Consider the following 17,307-nt stretch of genomic DNA (forward strand, 5'->3'; position numbering starts at 1 on the left):
CAGTCAAATCCTATTATACAGTGAGACTTTTTTTCTGCTTGCCATCTGTCCCTGAACTCTTAATGAAATTGAAGGTGCATCAGAAAGAGTAAATGCATAGTCGTCTTTGTTCAAGACTGAATAGATTCAATTCTTTTAGCCTGTCTGTATATGACATGCGAGGTGACCAGAACTGAACACAATATTCTAGATGAGGTCTTACTAATGCATTGTAAAGTTTTAGCATTACTTCCCTTGATTTAATTTCAACACTTTTCACTATATATCCGAGCATTGTGTTGGGCTTTTTTTTTAATAGCTTCCCCATATTGCCTAGATGAAGACATTTCTGAGTCAACATAAACTCATAGATCTTTTTCATAGATTCCTTCTTCAATTTCAGTATCTTTCATATCGTATTTATAATAGACATTTTTTATTTGCTGCGTGTAGTATCTTTCACTTTTCTTTATTAAATGTCATTTACCATGTGTCTGCCCAGTTTTGAATACTGCCTAGGTCATTTTGAATGACCTTTGCTGCTGCAACAGTGTTTGCCACTCCTATTTTTGTGTCATCTGCAAATTTAACAAGTTTGCTTTCTATACCAGAATCTAAGTCATTAATGTAGATTATGAATAGCAGAGGACCGAATACTGATCCCTGTGGTACTCCACTGGTTACCTGGCTCCATTTTGAGGTTTCTCCTTTAATTGGTACTTTCTGTTTTCTACATGTTAACCACTCCCTAATCCATGTGCATGCATTTCCTTGAATCCCTACTGCGTTCAGTTTGAGAAGTAATCTTTTATTGCAGACTTTGGCCAAAGCTTTCTGGAAATCTAAATAAACCATGTCATATGCTTTGCAATTATCCATTGTCGATGTTGCATCCTCAAAAAAATCAAGCAGGTTAGTTAGACACGATCTCCCTTTCCTAAAACCATGCTGACTGTCTCACAGGATATTGTTCCCATATAGGTAATTTTCCATTTTTGATCTTATTATAGTTTCCATAAGTTTACATATAATAGAAGTCAGACTTATTGGTCTGTAGTTACCTGGTTTGGTTTTGTCTCCCTTTTTGTGGATAGGTAACGTTTGCAATTCTCCAGCCTGTTGGTACAACCACTGTCTCAAGGGACTGTTGCATGATCTTGGTTAGCGGTTTCTAAATAACTTCTTTCATTTCTTTGAGTACTATTGGGAGGATCTCATCTGGCCAAGGGGATTTGTTTATTTTAAGAACTCCTAGTCCCTTTAACACTTCTGCCTCTGTTATAGTAAAGTTATTTAAAACTGGATAGGAACAGGTCGACATGTGTGGCATGTTGTCCGTATGGGGGCAGCAGTGTGGAGTAGTGGTTAGGGCTCTGGACTCTTGACCGGAGGGTCGGGGGTTCAATCCCAGGATGGGGGACACTGCTGCTGTACCCTTGAGCAAGGTATTTTACCTAGATTGCTCCAGTAAAAACCCAACTGTATAAATGGGTAATTGTATAAAAAATAAATAAATAATGTGATATCTGTATAATGTGAAATAATGTAGAATGTGATATCTTGTAACAATTGTAAGTCGCCCTGGATAAGGGCGTCTGCTAAGAAATAAATAATAATAGTAATCCTCCTTTGTAAAAACTTGTGAAAAGTAATCATTTAATATATTTGCTATTTTTTTCTCTTCATCTATGATGTTGCCATTTGTATCTCTTAGACATTTTACTTCCTCCTTGAATGTTCTTTTGCTGTTATAACATTGGAAAAAAAACTTTTTGGAATTGGTTTTAGCCCTCTTGGCAATGTTCATTTCTATCTCTCTTTTGGCCTTTCTAACTTTTTGACTTGCACTCTCAGTTTCAAGTACTCTTTCTGTGTACTTTGTTCTTGTCCCCTTTCAAATGCTCAGTAAAGTGCCTTTTTTCCTGAATATTTTTTTAATTGATCTATTAACCCTTAGCAGTCCATTTATTCAGCGCATCTCAGGCTCGTCAGGTCCAATTTATTTTCACACGCACAGTTTATTTTAGACGCGCTGTTTAAAAGTATTTTTTTTCACAGTAAAACACATTTAAAAAGCACTGCATATCAACAGGACACTCAGCATCTCCAGCCCTGCCCCACCCCTTGTTCGCTATATTTTTCAAATGCCTCTTAATAATAGTACATACCGATAAATCATCTTTTGATCACTCGTTTTATCATCAAACTCCTGAATAATGCGATTCAAGTCGTTATTTTATTACTATAATATCTAAAAAAAGCTCTGCAAATGTCTGATGTTCTTTGAACGCTGGATGCGGAAGCAGCTATCTTGTTTGTTTATGTCCGTATTATCTATGTGGTGTCGGGTCTGTCAGTATTCATGAGATATGCCCTTTTTTTCCCGGTTTCTCTCGGCTCCTATCAGTCTCACTCGGCCATTGAATGGTTTTCTCGTCTTTTTCCGGAGAAAAAACGACTAGAGACCTTTTTTGCATCTTCTTGATGATGTCGGGCAGGGTCCGACATTGGACCGGAAAGGGAAAATGCGATGTCGGACCAGGTCCGACATAGGACCGCAAAGGGTTAGACCTTTTTGGCCATTTTGTTTTAGAGTTTGATTTGTCTACTTTTGGGGTGTATTCTGTTTTGCGCCTCTAGTATTCCCTTTGAAAAATAGCCATCCTTTCTCTGTGGATGTTTTCTCTATTTGACTCCAATGTACTTCTGTTAGTCTCTGTTTCATTCCTTCATAGTTTGCCTTTTTAAAATTGTAAACCTTAGCTTTAGTCGTTACTTGTTGGGTTTTAAAAATCACTTTAAATGAGACCATGTTGTGATCTGAGTTTGCCAGTGGTTCTTTGACCTCTGTTTTAGTTATTCTGTCTTTGTTATTTGAAAAGACTAAGTCAAGGACTCATGGAGGCTGTAAGGGAAGTTTGCATCCCTAATGGCTGTCTGTAAATTCTTCTTAAATCTAAAATGGCTGAGAACAGTACTGCCTCGTGTATTGTAGTGATATTAGATCAGACTTTTTTAGAACTTGTAGAGATTTAAACCAATTATCTTGAAATTAAAATGGCCATCACATAATATTGGTTCTTTAGTTCTGATTTTCAATAGTGTAAACTAGTTGGTGTTATGTTGGAATTGAGGATGGCTGTTTGTGAAGGAAGCTATAATCATGTATTTCTGCATTGTACCATGCAACCTGTCCACTACCTACCCACATCTCCTAAATTGGTTCTGAGGCTCACAGATTGTGTTAAAGGCAGTTATAGTGGAATTTTAATTATGTAACCTTTCAGATTTTTTTTTTATTTTTGGCCGTTTAAATTTAATCTCTTGGGAAAAATAATCTGTTTATAATTGGGTATGAAATACAGTTTAAAGATAAGGACATGTACATCCTGTCATGGTGGTTACCTATTCTTCTGCAGTTGTGGCAGTAATTGAGTAAGTTGTAAAATAAATAAACATGTTATTAATTGAGTTTCTTCTCGCTGATTTGGTTACTCAATAGACAGGGTTAAGTCATATAAAAACGTGGAGTAGTGTAGGCGAGACAGTTTCAAGCTGTGGATGACAGCTATTGTGAAGGTGAGTAAAAAGAAAAATGCTGTTCGTTTCTACACCTCTTCCTCCAAAACCCAGTCACCACCATAATTTGAGTTTATTGGCACCTTACAGTATACAACAGATGCTGTTACATAATATTGGTTCTTTAGTTCTGATTTCCTATAGTGCAAACTAGTTAATGTTATGTTGGATTTGAGGGTGCAGGAAGCTTTTGCCCTTGGCATAGCAACATTGACCCCAGCTATCTTTAAGCTGAAATCTGACCCTGTCAGGATTCACTGTACAAGTTCAAAAGAACCTTCATTAGGGATTTTTTCCCACTGAGAACAACTACACTGCACTAAAGCAAGGAATCACTAATACCACATTTTCAATTGTCTGCCTTTCAGTTACACTGCACTGACTACAGTGTATTGAAGTCTGCATTTGTTATCATGTATTTGTTTTTTCATTTTTGCTGGTTCTAACTTCATCATACCTTTCTGTGCATGATCAACAAGAACTCATATTAGATATGCGACAGGATAGTTTGTTCAGGGATAAGCAGTTCACTAAATAAAACATTACACAAAAGATAGTTCTTTCTTGTAGAAAAATAATAGAAAAAACTTTCTTTCTGCACATGTAGATTATTATGTGTATTATGGTACAATGTGCAGATGTATTGTATGTTCGCTGCCCTCTGCTGCATGAAATGGTTTTATTGAAAGAGGTTACAGTACTTTCAGTATGCTAAGATCATATTTAGACCAGAACTCAAATTTAATTACCATGACTGGTGCAAATGCATGGACAGAATAAATATAACATACTTTTGACCAACTGCTTTTAGTATATTTCTATTTTAAATTGGAATGTTTAAATTATATTTTGCATTCAGAAAGTAAAATTTATTTTATTATTTGCAAATTTGTGTCACTTTTCATCATTTTCATGTATCATTATACTGGTCCAAACACCTTTAAGTACATTAGAAACATTTGTGAACAAAAACCATGTTCACAAAAGTTTTCTCTGATCTACTAGTTTTATATAGGAGGGCTTTTTCAGCAAGGGAGCACTGGGTGGGAAAACAGTCAAGAATGCCCGTTATTTACCTCATTGACTATTTTTTTTACCATGTGAATGCACATGTGAGTTTGGCATAACATTTCCACCTCGCTCAGTATGCTTTTTCCTTCACTTCTGCTCCAGATTTATGACATAAACCCAGATGAGATAGATTTAGAAAATGAACCCTGGTATAAGTTATTTTCTGACCTGGAGTAAAGACGTCCGGTAAGTGAGGCCAGTAAGCATTCAAGAAACCCGAATATGCACTTCCGCTATAAAGTAAATTGTTGAACTACTTTGCCTGCAGTTCTGATAGAGGCTTGGCATGTTGTGAGAATGCTCAGTGTTGTATTTGTTTTGTATAGTGGACAGACCAAATGATGTAGTGCTTGTCATAGATGATTTTAGATTGGGAGGTCATCTAGCAAGCTTACTTACAGTAATACTGTAAAATATGTACATTGGGGCATGCAGGTACGGATGTACAAAAGATCAGGGCATGGTGGCTAAAATCTCTTCTCTTTTAGTTCTTTTTTTTTTTTAAGAACAACTTGATGATGTTAGCACATCAATAGGGTGTTTAATACCATAGTACAGAATCTAATCATTTTATTAGAATGAGAAGAGTATTCCAACAGCATTAGAAGGGGAAATCAGAGCTACATTTTCTGCACGCTTATACCTAATGGCGTTTCTGCGTGGTGTTATTTTTAAATCACTTGAATAATTGCAAAAAATAAATAAAAATACTGTAATTCTGATGTTATGGATGCTACAATAGAATAGATGCATTATGCTAATTTTATAGGCCTTTTGAATCTCAGCATGTGAATACTGTAGCTGCTAAACCGCTAGTCTCTAAAACAGCACGGGTGATAGATTTATAAATAGAGAGGCAGGCGGATGTGCATTCCACATGTGCAGTGTTGGCTTCCACTTTACAGCGGATGCACATTCCTAGCCCCTTTCAATACTAGTATTTATTATGAAAATTACCACCAATCATGTTGCATGCTACACATCCATAGTGCTCTACTGACATAACATTGCAACTGTTTCTTAGTGACAGGGGCACTCCTATGTTACAGGCTGAAGTAACAAGAACAGGGTAATTAGCACTGCAGTTTTATTAAAAGTATTTAAAGGTAGTGTGAGAGGTTAACTGCCCTGTCCTTTGCTTAGTGTCGACCTTTGCTAAATGCTATGCCCACGAGTTAATTCCGGTGTAAAGTGTAATAAAATAGAGCCAACTATGTGCAGGAGTCAGGTGTCTGTTAGACAGGGTAGACACATTCTCTTTCATCAGGATGTTGAATTCTACAGAATCCCTAAAGGGACATTGTGAAACAAAATAAAATAATACTGTCTCACCTGATAATATCTCATGCTCACGACTTACTATCTCGTGCACATGAGCTTGTATCTTGCTGACTGCAGCAGATACCTGTTCTCGGTGGATAGGTTAGGAGACAATCACCGTATTTTCCTCATGGCATAAAACAACTATGCAAAACTGGTGCTCTTTTTAGACTCTATTTTAACGTAAATACATTATTGCATGCAATTGTATTCTCTTATGTCGGAACACCCCGGGTACAAAAGCAAATGCGAAAGGAGTAATTTGAGTTATGTTTCATGATTTGCAAGTTATTTATCTCGATTTGTCATGAACAAAAATACGCACATATTTACCCTTTACATTATACAGTAGGCTACGTCATACAACAGTTCATAGCTCCAGAAGACTAACTCTCAAGAGAAAGCTATTTTACCCCATGAAAGTCTTCATGATAAGGAGTTAATTGAGTCATGTGTGTCTCAGTGATTTGCAAGTTATTATTGGGACGGACACATTAATGATCAAGCCCGATCCTGCTTTTGTTTTCAGAAAGTGGGCGCAATGTCCCTTTAGGGGTTCCGTAGAATTCAGCTTCTAACATTTTTCGTTTTTTTTTTTTTGTTGTTTTTTTTTTTTAACTACTAGTAAGTGAAAACTATTTTTGTTTCGAATTATCTAATACAGTTTTGATAACCTTGTTTAATTAATGGACACAGACTAAAAAAAATAGTGTTTTAATAGCACTTGGGGGTAAATCTTATTTGATAACACTAGATGTTCAAAAATTAGTAATAAATAGCTGAATAATACTTAAAAACCCTGGAATAAAACATTTAAATGTATTAAAGCTTTGAAATATCAGTTTTTTAGATGTGTTCTGAAGGACTTCAAATACAAAATTGCTAATTTCAGACCTTATCAGAGCTTTTAGTTTTTAAATATCAGAAATAAAGTCTGAACATATACAGCAAAATAAAACAAATGTATTTTATTATTTATTTCTTAGCAGACAACCTTATCCAGGGCGACTTACAATTGTTACAAGATATCACATTATTTTTACATACAATTACCCATTTATACAGTTGGGTTTTTACTGGCGCAATCTAGGTAAAGTACCTTGCTCAAGGATACAGGAGCAGTGTCCCCACCTGGGATTGAACCCACGACCCTCCAGTCAAGAGTCCAGAGCCCCAACCACTACTCCACAGTGCTGCTAGTTAGCTATCAATGAACACTGATGAAAATTGATGCAAGAATGAAAGATAATTGAATAGTTTGGATTCACTCTTGAAGGTAAAGCCCTTTGATCAGCTTTTCATGCATCAATGGTGGGTAAAGGATTTCCATGCATCAAGCTTTAAACTTGACAGGATTTCATCACAGCTTGTTTCATTTTTCACTCTGCTTATCCTTTGCATGCATGTTTTTTTCATTCTGCTGTGCTGCTGCTCTGTCCTTTTTCTGACCATGTCATTTTATCCACATGTTCTTTCCCTTGATGCCATTGACTCTCCTTCACCTCATCTTTCCACCTCTTCCTATATGCTGCTTTTGATACAAGCCTTCTAAAAAACGTTTGGATTATATGCCAGAAAGCTCCCCGGGTGTCTCTACCAAGGTAATGAACACTTCTTTGAATGGTTCAAGAAGCTCATTTATATCACATTATTTCACAAACATTTCTCACAGGAAAAGGAGAATCTCTGCTAAACAGTGGTGTGCCGTCAGGATCTTCAAGGTATTCTCTGCTGACCACACAGTGCCAAGTAAACCGTCAGTCAAATGACATTACGTTGCCTCACTCACTTGCATACAGTGTGCTTGCTTACACTATGAAACATACTACTCTAATTATTATTTGTTCATTTGTCTGACGAAGATGACTTACAGGGTTTACTAGAGGTTTTTTAAGAGTCTAGGGGTTTCCTGAAGGGGATGTGATCAGCCAATAAGAGATCTGCATTTTCCCCGCATAAGTCTAAAACAATGACCAGACGCTAGAAAAAAAACAGTTGAGGGTATTCTCCGTTTCAGTTGAAGGTCTTGAGTGAGTTTAACCAATAGGCGAGTCGAAGAATGTCCTTTTTTTTTTTAAGACAGGTGGTGACCAATCAGGAGTGAGCAGAGGCGGGCCATAAATCTCCCAGGGTATTCTCTGCCTCACTTGAAGGGCCTGCTTTAGCAACCAATGGGAAAGTCAAAGCTCTGACAGCTGACCAATTATTAGTGAGCAACCCCAAAACATGAATATTCCTTGGTTAGCACTGCAGTTAGGAGGATAGCTGGATTTGCACGATATTGTTTATAAATATACATTGATAAATACAAATACCTTTACAACATCTAATTAATTTTAATTTTATTTTACACTAAATAAAAAATAAATGTGATAAATGTCCATTTTGTCACAGCACGCCACTGCCGGTAAATTTAACTTTTCTGAACAATGATAGTTTGCAGGTACTGTATAATCTCCCTTTTTTTCCTGAGATTATCAACAAATGTTTGTACATTATGAAGGTGGATACTGACAAAACAGATTTACCCCTGGGTTACAAGACTTCTGGCACCCAGAATGCAACGTTCTTTTTCTAGAATTCTGATTGTCATATTTATAAAAACAAGTTACAATACAAAGTTGAGATATACATACTTCCAGACTGTCACTGATAAACTGTAAACTGTAAAACTTAAATATAAATGACAAATACAATAATAATGGAAATACACCCATGTCATGGTAAATGAAAAGGACAGGGTAGTAGCGCTACAATTATACCATGCTACTACTCTTTTGTAAACGCAGCAAATATCTTTTTACTGACAGTTACCAAATGACAAGTTTCTAATGCAATTACAACTGTTAATTCCAAAATTTGTGAAAAGTTCATATGCATTTCTACTTTCCATAATGTATTTTCTAAATGCCTCTAAGACTGTGTTTTATCATGCAGAGTAAAAAAGTCTGCCATATTTTTTTCAGCATTTACAAAAAAATAGTAGCTTACAGAAGTGTCATGCTTATGGAAAAAGTCCAGTTATTTAAAGCCACCACTGTTTTTATTTGTTGGCTCGTGTGTGTGTGTGTGTGTGTGTACAGTACATATATATATATATATATATATGTGTACTGTTTGTACTACAAACGACCTTCTGAATGGATAGAGGGCGCATATGATTTATAGTAAGGTCCTGCCTAATGTGCTGACTCCGGTATCATTCTAGTTTCTGATTTACATACAGAATGAGAGTTTTACATAATGAGAACCAAAATAAAAACTGTTTTAGTTTACAATATAAATATGCACTGTTTATCAAACTACAAATTATAATAAAATATGTACTTAGATAACAGGCTGGAAGACTCAAACTTAGTATGTTGTGCATTGGTGGTCTAAATTCAGACAGACAGTAATCACAAATAAATCATATCAAATTAATTTGGTACCAGTAATAAAAAATAAAAAAAATGACACTATTTTTGTATTTGAAAGTATAGATCCTCAAAATGGGAAGAAAGGAACATGATTCTTGATAGAACACTGTTCAATACTATATACTATAGTGTAGCATATCTCCCTTGTTGAGTAAGTAATATACTAGTATATTATCATTTGAAAGGGGGCTGTAAATACATTTTTTATACTTCATATTGCTATTTTAGCTTTGTGTTTTTTTCTTGAAAAACGAATCTAGTTTTACTGGTACTACATATGAGGCCATATGTAGAAGCTGAAGATAAAAACGTGCACATAGACTAGCTAGAGGACCCTCAGTTTAACAGGATGTTTAAAATTGTAGCTTAAGCCTTGCAACCCAATTAAGTAAAGGTGGCTGTCACTTAGGGCAGAATTTATAGTGACAAGTGACCAGTGTATTGGAGTGACACTGCATTCCAGGGGATGAACATCACTGCTACTTATAAAGATGGTAAAAAAAAAAAAAAAAAAAAACTAGTCAGGTCTGTGTGCATTTAGAGCAGTGCTCAATATGAACTGCACTGGGCTGGCACAGGCAGGAGAATGAAAGCATATTCCAGCAATGCTTATAAAGAGTTTCCTGCTTTAATTGATATTGAGACACTAGTGAGTTCATTCCGAGACTATATTTTCTGGATATCAGGTTAAGATAACAACGGGCAACTTTCCTCATCTGGCAGCAGAATCTGATTTACTGATGTACTCTTTATGTCTGAATGCAGGTTCTTCATCTCATAACATATTCTGTTGTGCCTTTCAGCAGAGTTGTAGCCAGCTTTGCCTCATCCCTTCATAAACTATCAAGGGAATCCGGGACTCCTGCAGGGGAGAAAGGGCTGTTTGTTTCACAGCTGCCTTATTCACTGGCTAATACTTTTACTGGTTTGGTTTCTTACAGATCTCTTTGTATCACTCTTCAGCAGAGAGAACTCCAGAAAGACTATCTAGGTAAGGATTTTTTTGTTTGTTTTCCACCACTTCAATATTTGCTGTTTTAGCTTCAGGAACTACAGGTTATTTAGCATATTCCTGTAGCACACATGCAATTTAAATCATATATTGCTAAAAAATATGAAGTTAAATGTTACTTAAAATGTTGTACTACCAGTATTTCCATTCCTTTTATCTTTGTGAATATTGATGTGCTATTTTTTGTCCAAATCAGCTTCTACACACAGTACAGCCACATAGAAATAACAGGAAAATGGATTCCTGTGCTGGGGCTAACCCCAGAATAAAATTATATTAATGTTGACCTCCACCCCCACATCTCCCTTCCCTGCAGTACATTTTGGAAATTATACAGTAGGTGTCTTTTTGCACCAGTTGTGCTGCTAGCACTATCTTTGTGGAATGTCAGATCAATGTCTTCTCTTGCATTAATCAGTGCTACTCTGCCCGAAGCAGAGCTGTCCTCCCCCAGTAGGTTGCTGTGTGTTTGTATCCCATGGGCACATTGCATTAGCCATGAAATCTCCTGGATATCATCTATCAAGCACCAGTACAACGCATGCACTGTGCATAAAGAATGGCCTGCTCATACACAGCTATAACTGTAGCTGTGTAACACCGTGTATCATAGTAAATTGCTTAGAATGTCCTGAATATCCACTGGACGCATACAAATTAACGTGGTTCTGAATTTTAAAGTCTCAGTGATTTATTTCTCTCTTATGTAGCTCGGCAAGTGACTATAGAAAAAGACGGAAGTCTGAGCCTGCTGTAAGTCATCAGAGAGCACACAGAGATCAAAATGCAAATCAAACCTCTCCAAGGGCTGCCGACATACAGGAGAAGAATAGCACACTCAGAAAGCCATTGACTCGGTCCTCTCCCTCTTCTCCATCTAGAGTGCAAGGTAAGAATCTGCTCAAATTGTTTAGAATGCAAATACTGAGAAAGGGGCTTTTAAGGAAAATATAAATCCATGACACTGTTTTAAAATAACAAAGTGATCAAATTAAAAAAAAGAGTCACTGTTAACTGAATTTACCCCTAAATTAAAATATTGAAATTATTTTTTATAATGTATAGTGGAAATAGTTTGTGCTTTAATCATTTTGTATGTACATGTCTTAAAGGAAAATTAATATTTTAGTGAGTGAGTTTATGTTTGTGCATGTCTTGAAGGAATGTACATTTTTACCAACAGTATTTTTTTATTTTTTATTTTACCTGTAAATCTTTGAATATAAATGGACTTTGCAGCATCAAGTAGAGGGTATTTATTTGCTGCACACGTAGTGCTTATGACTACCTGTCTCTTATTTTTTGCTTTCCTTCTCAAGAAAATGCATTTTCTTCCTTTCTCCCTTCTACTTATAACTGAATGTCTTTGAGAATCTGTTAATTTATTCTCATGTCTTTCTCTTGCCATGCTGCTCCATGGATTTCAAAGGTGGGAATATTAGCAAAATGTACTCATCCCTTTTAAGTTGTTCAGGTCCCAACCAGAATGCCTCATGTGCGTTAGACTACAGTTACGATGACAATCCGCCTTTCCCGGTCATTCCACTTGGCTCAAAGAGGTCAATCAGTTTCAAGAACAGATGGCAAATGAACCGGCAAAATGCAGGAACTTGGAGTAGTGCAGAAGAAACAGTATCACCAAAGCTGAAGTCTCGCAGCTGTGATGATCTTCTGACGGATGAACACGAGAGTTTAGCTGAAGCGCAGATGAGGTCGGAAAGTGTGGGGTCACTGATGTGTGACAAAGAACCCAAAGATTCCTATTTTAGGGTGTGCTGTGAGGGATCAGAGCCCCGCAGACCCAGAGCGCGACACAGATCAGCACACAACGCTCCAGGATTCTTAAAGCTGTACAGGAAGATGCACCACATCAACCGAAAAGACTTGTTAAGCTGTGAGGTGATTTGCTCAGTAAAATCCAGGATATTACAGTATGAACAAGAACAGCACAAATGCATGCTTGCAGGCTGGAGAGAGTCCAGTGAGGAGGTTCCCAGAGACATGGTGCCAACAAGGATTTCTGAATTTGAAAGAATGATCCAAAAATCCAAATCCATGCCAAATCTGGTTGACGAAACATTATCTGATGGTACTTTGGGCTCCTCTAAAAGGGGAACATGTCCCAAGCGCCGCTTTTCCATTGAGTCATTACTGGATGATGAGCATCCGAACAGAAAACCCACTGAGAGGCAACAGCAGTACTACAAGTCAAAAACTGTGGTGCCAATCCACATCGAAGTCACCAATGAACATCAGCAACGGTCGACATCCCAATTTGATTACTCGGACAGTGAGCATGACCCAGTGGTGTCCGACCTCAGTGACTTTATTCAGATTGAGGGTTCTTCGTTTTGCAGCGAAAGTGACTTTGACCATTTCTCCTTCACCTCTTCCGAAAGCTTTTACGGGTCAGGCCACCATCATCAACATCACAAACACCTGGTCACCTCCTGCAAGGGCAGATGCCCAGCCTCCAACACCAGGTTCACCACTATGCTTAAGCACGAAAGGGCTAAACAAGAAAGGAAGCAGCAGCTAAAGAAAGAAGAAGCTGAGTCTGGCTTGTCAAAGTTAGCATTCCTAGTCAGCCCAGTGCCTTTCAGGAGAAAAAAATGCTTGCCTCCTCAAAAACTAACTGAAAAAACTAAATCAAAGACATCAGTTTATGAAGCGCTGGACTCGGCTTTAAAGGACATCTACGAACACATTAAAGCTGAAAAAAGGAGGGGGAGCCTTCCAGATAACAGTATATTACATAGACTCCTAGCAGAACTGCTTCCTGATATTCCAGAAAGAAACTCCTCTCTGAAAGCCATGAGGAGGAGGAGCCCTTTACAACAGCCTTATCAACAGCAGCCACAAGATGGCCTTGTGAATTATCCTTCATACCAGACGGATTATGGAAGATTACCCCGCAGTTCCTCGTATCAAGATATGGACACCAACAACAACCAAGGGAACGATAATGCACAGTCTTATCAAGGTGGATTGTACAAGCCCCCATTTCGCTTAACATGTGTTTGAACTCTTCACACAAAATGTCATCCCACCCATTTCCATTTGTGTCTTGTAGAAATCCTTAAAGAACTAAGGATAGAGAGTTAACTGTAGAATTGAATCTGAAGGAATTGGCTTTCTAATTGGAACACCTTTAAATTAAGGTTTGCAGGATGTTATAGAAATAATGAAAAGCACAAACTGCTGCAGACCTTTTGTAACTATCATCATTTTTATTTCTTGGTATTATATATAGTACTGTAGCAAAGGCAAGGGGACATTTTCAGATAAGAATATAATTTTAAAAGTCTAAAACTAGCCAGAAAAACTACTATGCAGTTGTTTCTTGTTAGTTTTACACTGTTCTAATTGTTTTATTCCTCTCAGAATATTTGTCTTTGCACTCAAAATATAGCTATATATGTATACAGTGTGTATATATATATATATATATATATATATATATATATATATATATATATATATATATATATATACTAGGGAAGCGACTTTAATGGTACTGCCAATAACTTTTGATGTCCTTTCCCATTGATGTTATCCTTTGTTTTTTTCTTACTTTTTGCCTTCTTTGGGTACTTGTCAGATATGCATTCATTTTTATTGTGTGTGTGTGTGTTATATGTAAAATTCATGCACTAATATTCATTCACAATCATATTACAATACAGTAATGATTATTATTTGTTGTTTTTATTACTTCTTTTAAAGCATGCTTAAAAACAAATGTTTTAGGCTATTAATCTGCCTCAAACAATTTCTTCTCGTGGTAAAAGACTTGGGGGTAGATGTACTAAGATGGGCCAGTCGCAGCGCAAACATACGGCAATTTGCATTTTCGTTGCGACACTTAGCAAAGTAAACATTTTGTCGTATGTACTAAGAGAAAATATATTAATGAAGACAGCCACAATATACTAATTTACATATTTGTTGTGTATTGTTAGCGAGATCTCTAACATTATACATTGTGAGAGTCGTGCAACATTGTTCATATAAATAGAGGGATTTGAGTTGTGCTTTGCTGCAGCAGAGGGTGCCCGATGGATAACGTCTCTGCAATGCAAGGGTGCAAGAATCAAAATAACATTGTTTTTGTTAAATGTAAAAAAGTCATCTGTACAATGCATTCTGTTCTGTCTTCATTTTACTTACTTTAATACTGTTTAATACTAATAAAAAATGAAAGGCAGTTTAATCCCATATAGTGGGGTCCCCACATTCACCCCCCAAAAGCTTTTCATAATCATACAGTAGCCCCACACTAAACCGGACGTGTTTGGAGGTGGTGTCGGGTTTAAAAACAATACAATAAAATCGCACACACATACATTTAAAGTGCTCAATGTATTTTAAATACAAATCATTGCGCTGAAATAACACTAATGTGTTTTGGGTAGGCTACACATTACATTATGTAAAAATATCTGTACAGTAGGCCTATACAGTACAGTAATAAAATCAAGTGAATACCTAGCGCACTTTCTTTTTACTTTAGCCTACCAATAACAAAAATAAATCAAGCTGCTGCATTGTACACATTGGTGCACAATGTGAATAAATGATTAGTTTAAATTGAAATTAAATGATTTTAGCATATATTATTATTATTATTATTATTATTATTATTATTATTATTATTATTATTATTATTATTATTATTTTTAACTTGGCCTACTTAGTAGCCTAGCTAAGAAATAAATAATAATAATAATAAATAACACACAATAGATCATGGTCCTATACAGATGCTCAGAATGAGCTGGAGAGGTTAGTGGCACTGTGTGCAGTCTATTGATCCCAACACCTGAAATGTTTAGTACATTTCACCCTAGACTGCCGACTTGTTTGCAACTGGTTTGTGACTATTGCGACAGGCGCAACACTTTAGTGCATCTACCCCTTAATAGTAGAATTACTAAAAGTAAGACCAAAACCATATTGGGTTAAATTATTTTTGGGTTCCTACATTGGAGTGGAGATATTACAATGTCAAAAAGAAATAGCAAATTACTGTCAACATGTTTAGGTCACATTTTTTGAAGTTTGAATCTGTATTAGTATATGAGGATTCTCATGTTTTTGAACAGTTGAGACACCATGCATGGAGAAGAAAATAAACACTTATCCAGTGTTATGAAAAATATATTTTAGTTATTTTATTTTTTGTGTATGCCTATTAAACACGAAATGCATCTGCTAATAGAAGCAGCCAGTGATATATGATAATTGCGGTTTGGAGCAGCTGAAGAAGAGTTTTAAATGATGGCCAGTCTAAAATGGGCCTGCATTCCTGCACTGAATGATAGATATTCCTCTGCTATTTTTACACATCTCTTTTAGTTAAAGATACATGTGTGCGTCACTATCTGTGCATGTACACTATATTTGAATAGGGGACACAGAAACAGAGATTGTGACCTATTCACAAAACTGTAACTGATTGTTAGCAATCTGCATATATGGCTAAAGAGACTCAACTCCAAAAATGCTTTAAGGAATCCCAAACTTGTTTTTCTAAAGTGACATAAGCAGGGTTTAAAGTTTTAAAAGTGTGGGCCAAATGACACATATATTTAATACCAAAAGGACCTTCAACTATCCATATGGGTCAAAATTCAAAGCTTGGTAAGCCATTTTAGAAACACAGCTGGTCATGAAACAAGTCTGAGCTCTAATTTGCAGATTATCAGTACCTTGAGACTTAGCAGAAAGGTTATGCACTGGCAGGATACTTAAATCTATCTCAATTTTAAAGGTGATCTAAGAAATATTATGTTGACCTAGTGATAAATGGTTATATCCAAACAATGTTGAAAATAAGTAAAACCATTACATATTTACTGCAAGGGACATTAGGATCTTATAATATCTTGCATGCTGTAAACATGAATAACACTAATGAGCGGTTACCATATGGTCCCAACATTGATTAAAGGGTTGATGTAAACTGTTTTAAACCTAAACCACTCAGATTTTAATATCACCTGTTGTTTATATAGTATATATTTGATTTCAAGACACCAGAACAGTATTATTTTCAAGTTTCAGCTGAGGCTAATCATATCAGACTGATGCAAGATTAAGGTACAACCCATCGTTTTGCAGTTTTAAGTACAGCATATGCAAGTCAACAATGACTAATGAAACACTGCACTTGGTCTCTGTCTGTTAAATGTATTGGATTTCCATTCACATTACACCAATTTATTTTGAATAGATCGGGAATCCTCTAGGGGCTTTTCTTCTTCTGCTGATGTGGGTCGCTATACTCCAACAAGAGGAACTCCAGATAGAGAGGTAATGAGTCCCTGTTAGATTACAAACAGCAACGTTTCTGTTCTTCGTTTCTGATCAGCTGTATTAATTTGTGTCTGACTTAATACATGAAACATAAGTTACATTTACTAACGCTCTAAAGAGCTGTATAATAACAAGATCTAACAAATATTACTGGGCTACGTATGTATAATGTTCTCTTATATATGTGGCTTTTTTCAGAAGCAGCAAGCCAGAGCAATATATGATTTTAAGGCTCAAACATCAAAGTGAGTATAGTTTTCAATCGACATTTTTTGATATGGGCTAAATTGGCAAAGTACAATGAAAACATGAATACCTAATGCAGATTATGGAATTCCCTATTCAATGTTGTATATGGTAATAGTGTTTGCGTTTCACTTTGCACTGTGATCAAAATTGGATCATACTGTTTTGTAATTGTATTAATTCTGCTAGTGAATTATCCTTATTAAAAGTTTAATACAATAAAAACACAGGTCTGCAATGGTATGATTCCCTGTGGCTTAAATAGTTGTACTTAATGTTACTGAAAAATGGGGGTCGAATCTTAGTGACAACAATATATACAGTGTATAAATATAAAATAAAGACTGGAAGGTTTGGAAGAAA

At 36.2% G+C, this 17,307-nt stretch overlaps 1 protein-coding gene across 18 annotated transcripts in view; it reads left to right on the forward strand.

Moving 5' to 3' along the window:
* Positions 1–17,307, forward strand: part of LOC117421159 (sorbin and SH3 domain-containing protein 2) — a 146,517-nt gene that overhangs the window by 108,717 nt on the left and 20,493 nt on the right. For 13 of the 18 annotated variants that reach the window (XM_059027214.1, XM_059027208.1, XM_059027203.1 and 10 more), the window contains 5 exons: positions 10,310–10,359; positions 11,091–11,269; positions 11,810–13,363; positions 16,616–16,695; positions 16,897–16,943. In XM_059027214.1, coding sequence (XP_058883197.1) covers positions 10,310–10,359; positions 11,091–11,269; positions 11,810–13,363; positions 16,616–16,695; positions 16,897–16,943 — 1,910 coding nt within the window. Of the gene's footprint in view, positions 1–7,498; positions 7,551–9,894; positions 10,018–10,309; positions 10,360–11,090; positions 11,270–11,809; positions 13,364–16,615; positions 16,696–16,896; positions 16,944–17,307 lie in introns of those variants that run through there. The other 5 variants (XM_059027267.1, XM_034035182.3, XM_034035181.3 and 2 more) reach the window with 3 other exon arrangements.

Source organism: Acipenser ruthenus, chromosome 1 (genome assembly GCF_902713425.1).
Source record: "Acipenser ruthenus chromosome 1, fAciRut3.2 maternal haplotype, whole genome shotgun sequence".
NCBI classification, from domain to species: Eukaryota; Metazoa; Chordata; class Actinopteri; order Acipenseriformes; family Acipenseridae; genus Acipenser; species Acipenser ruthenus.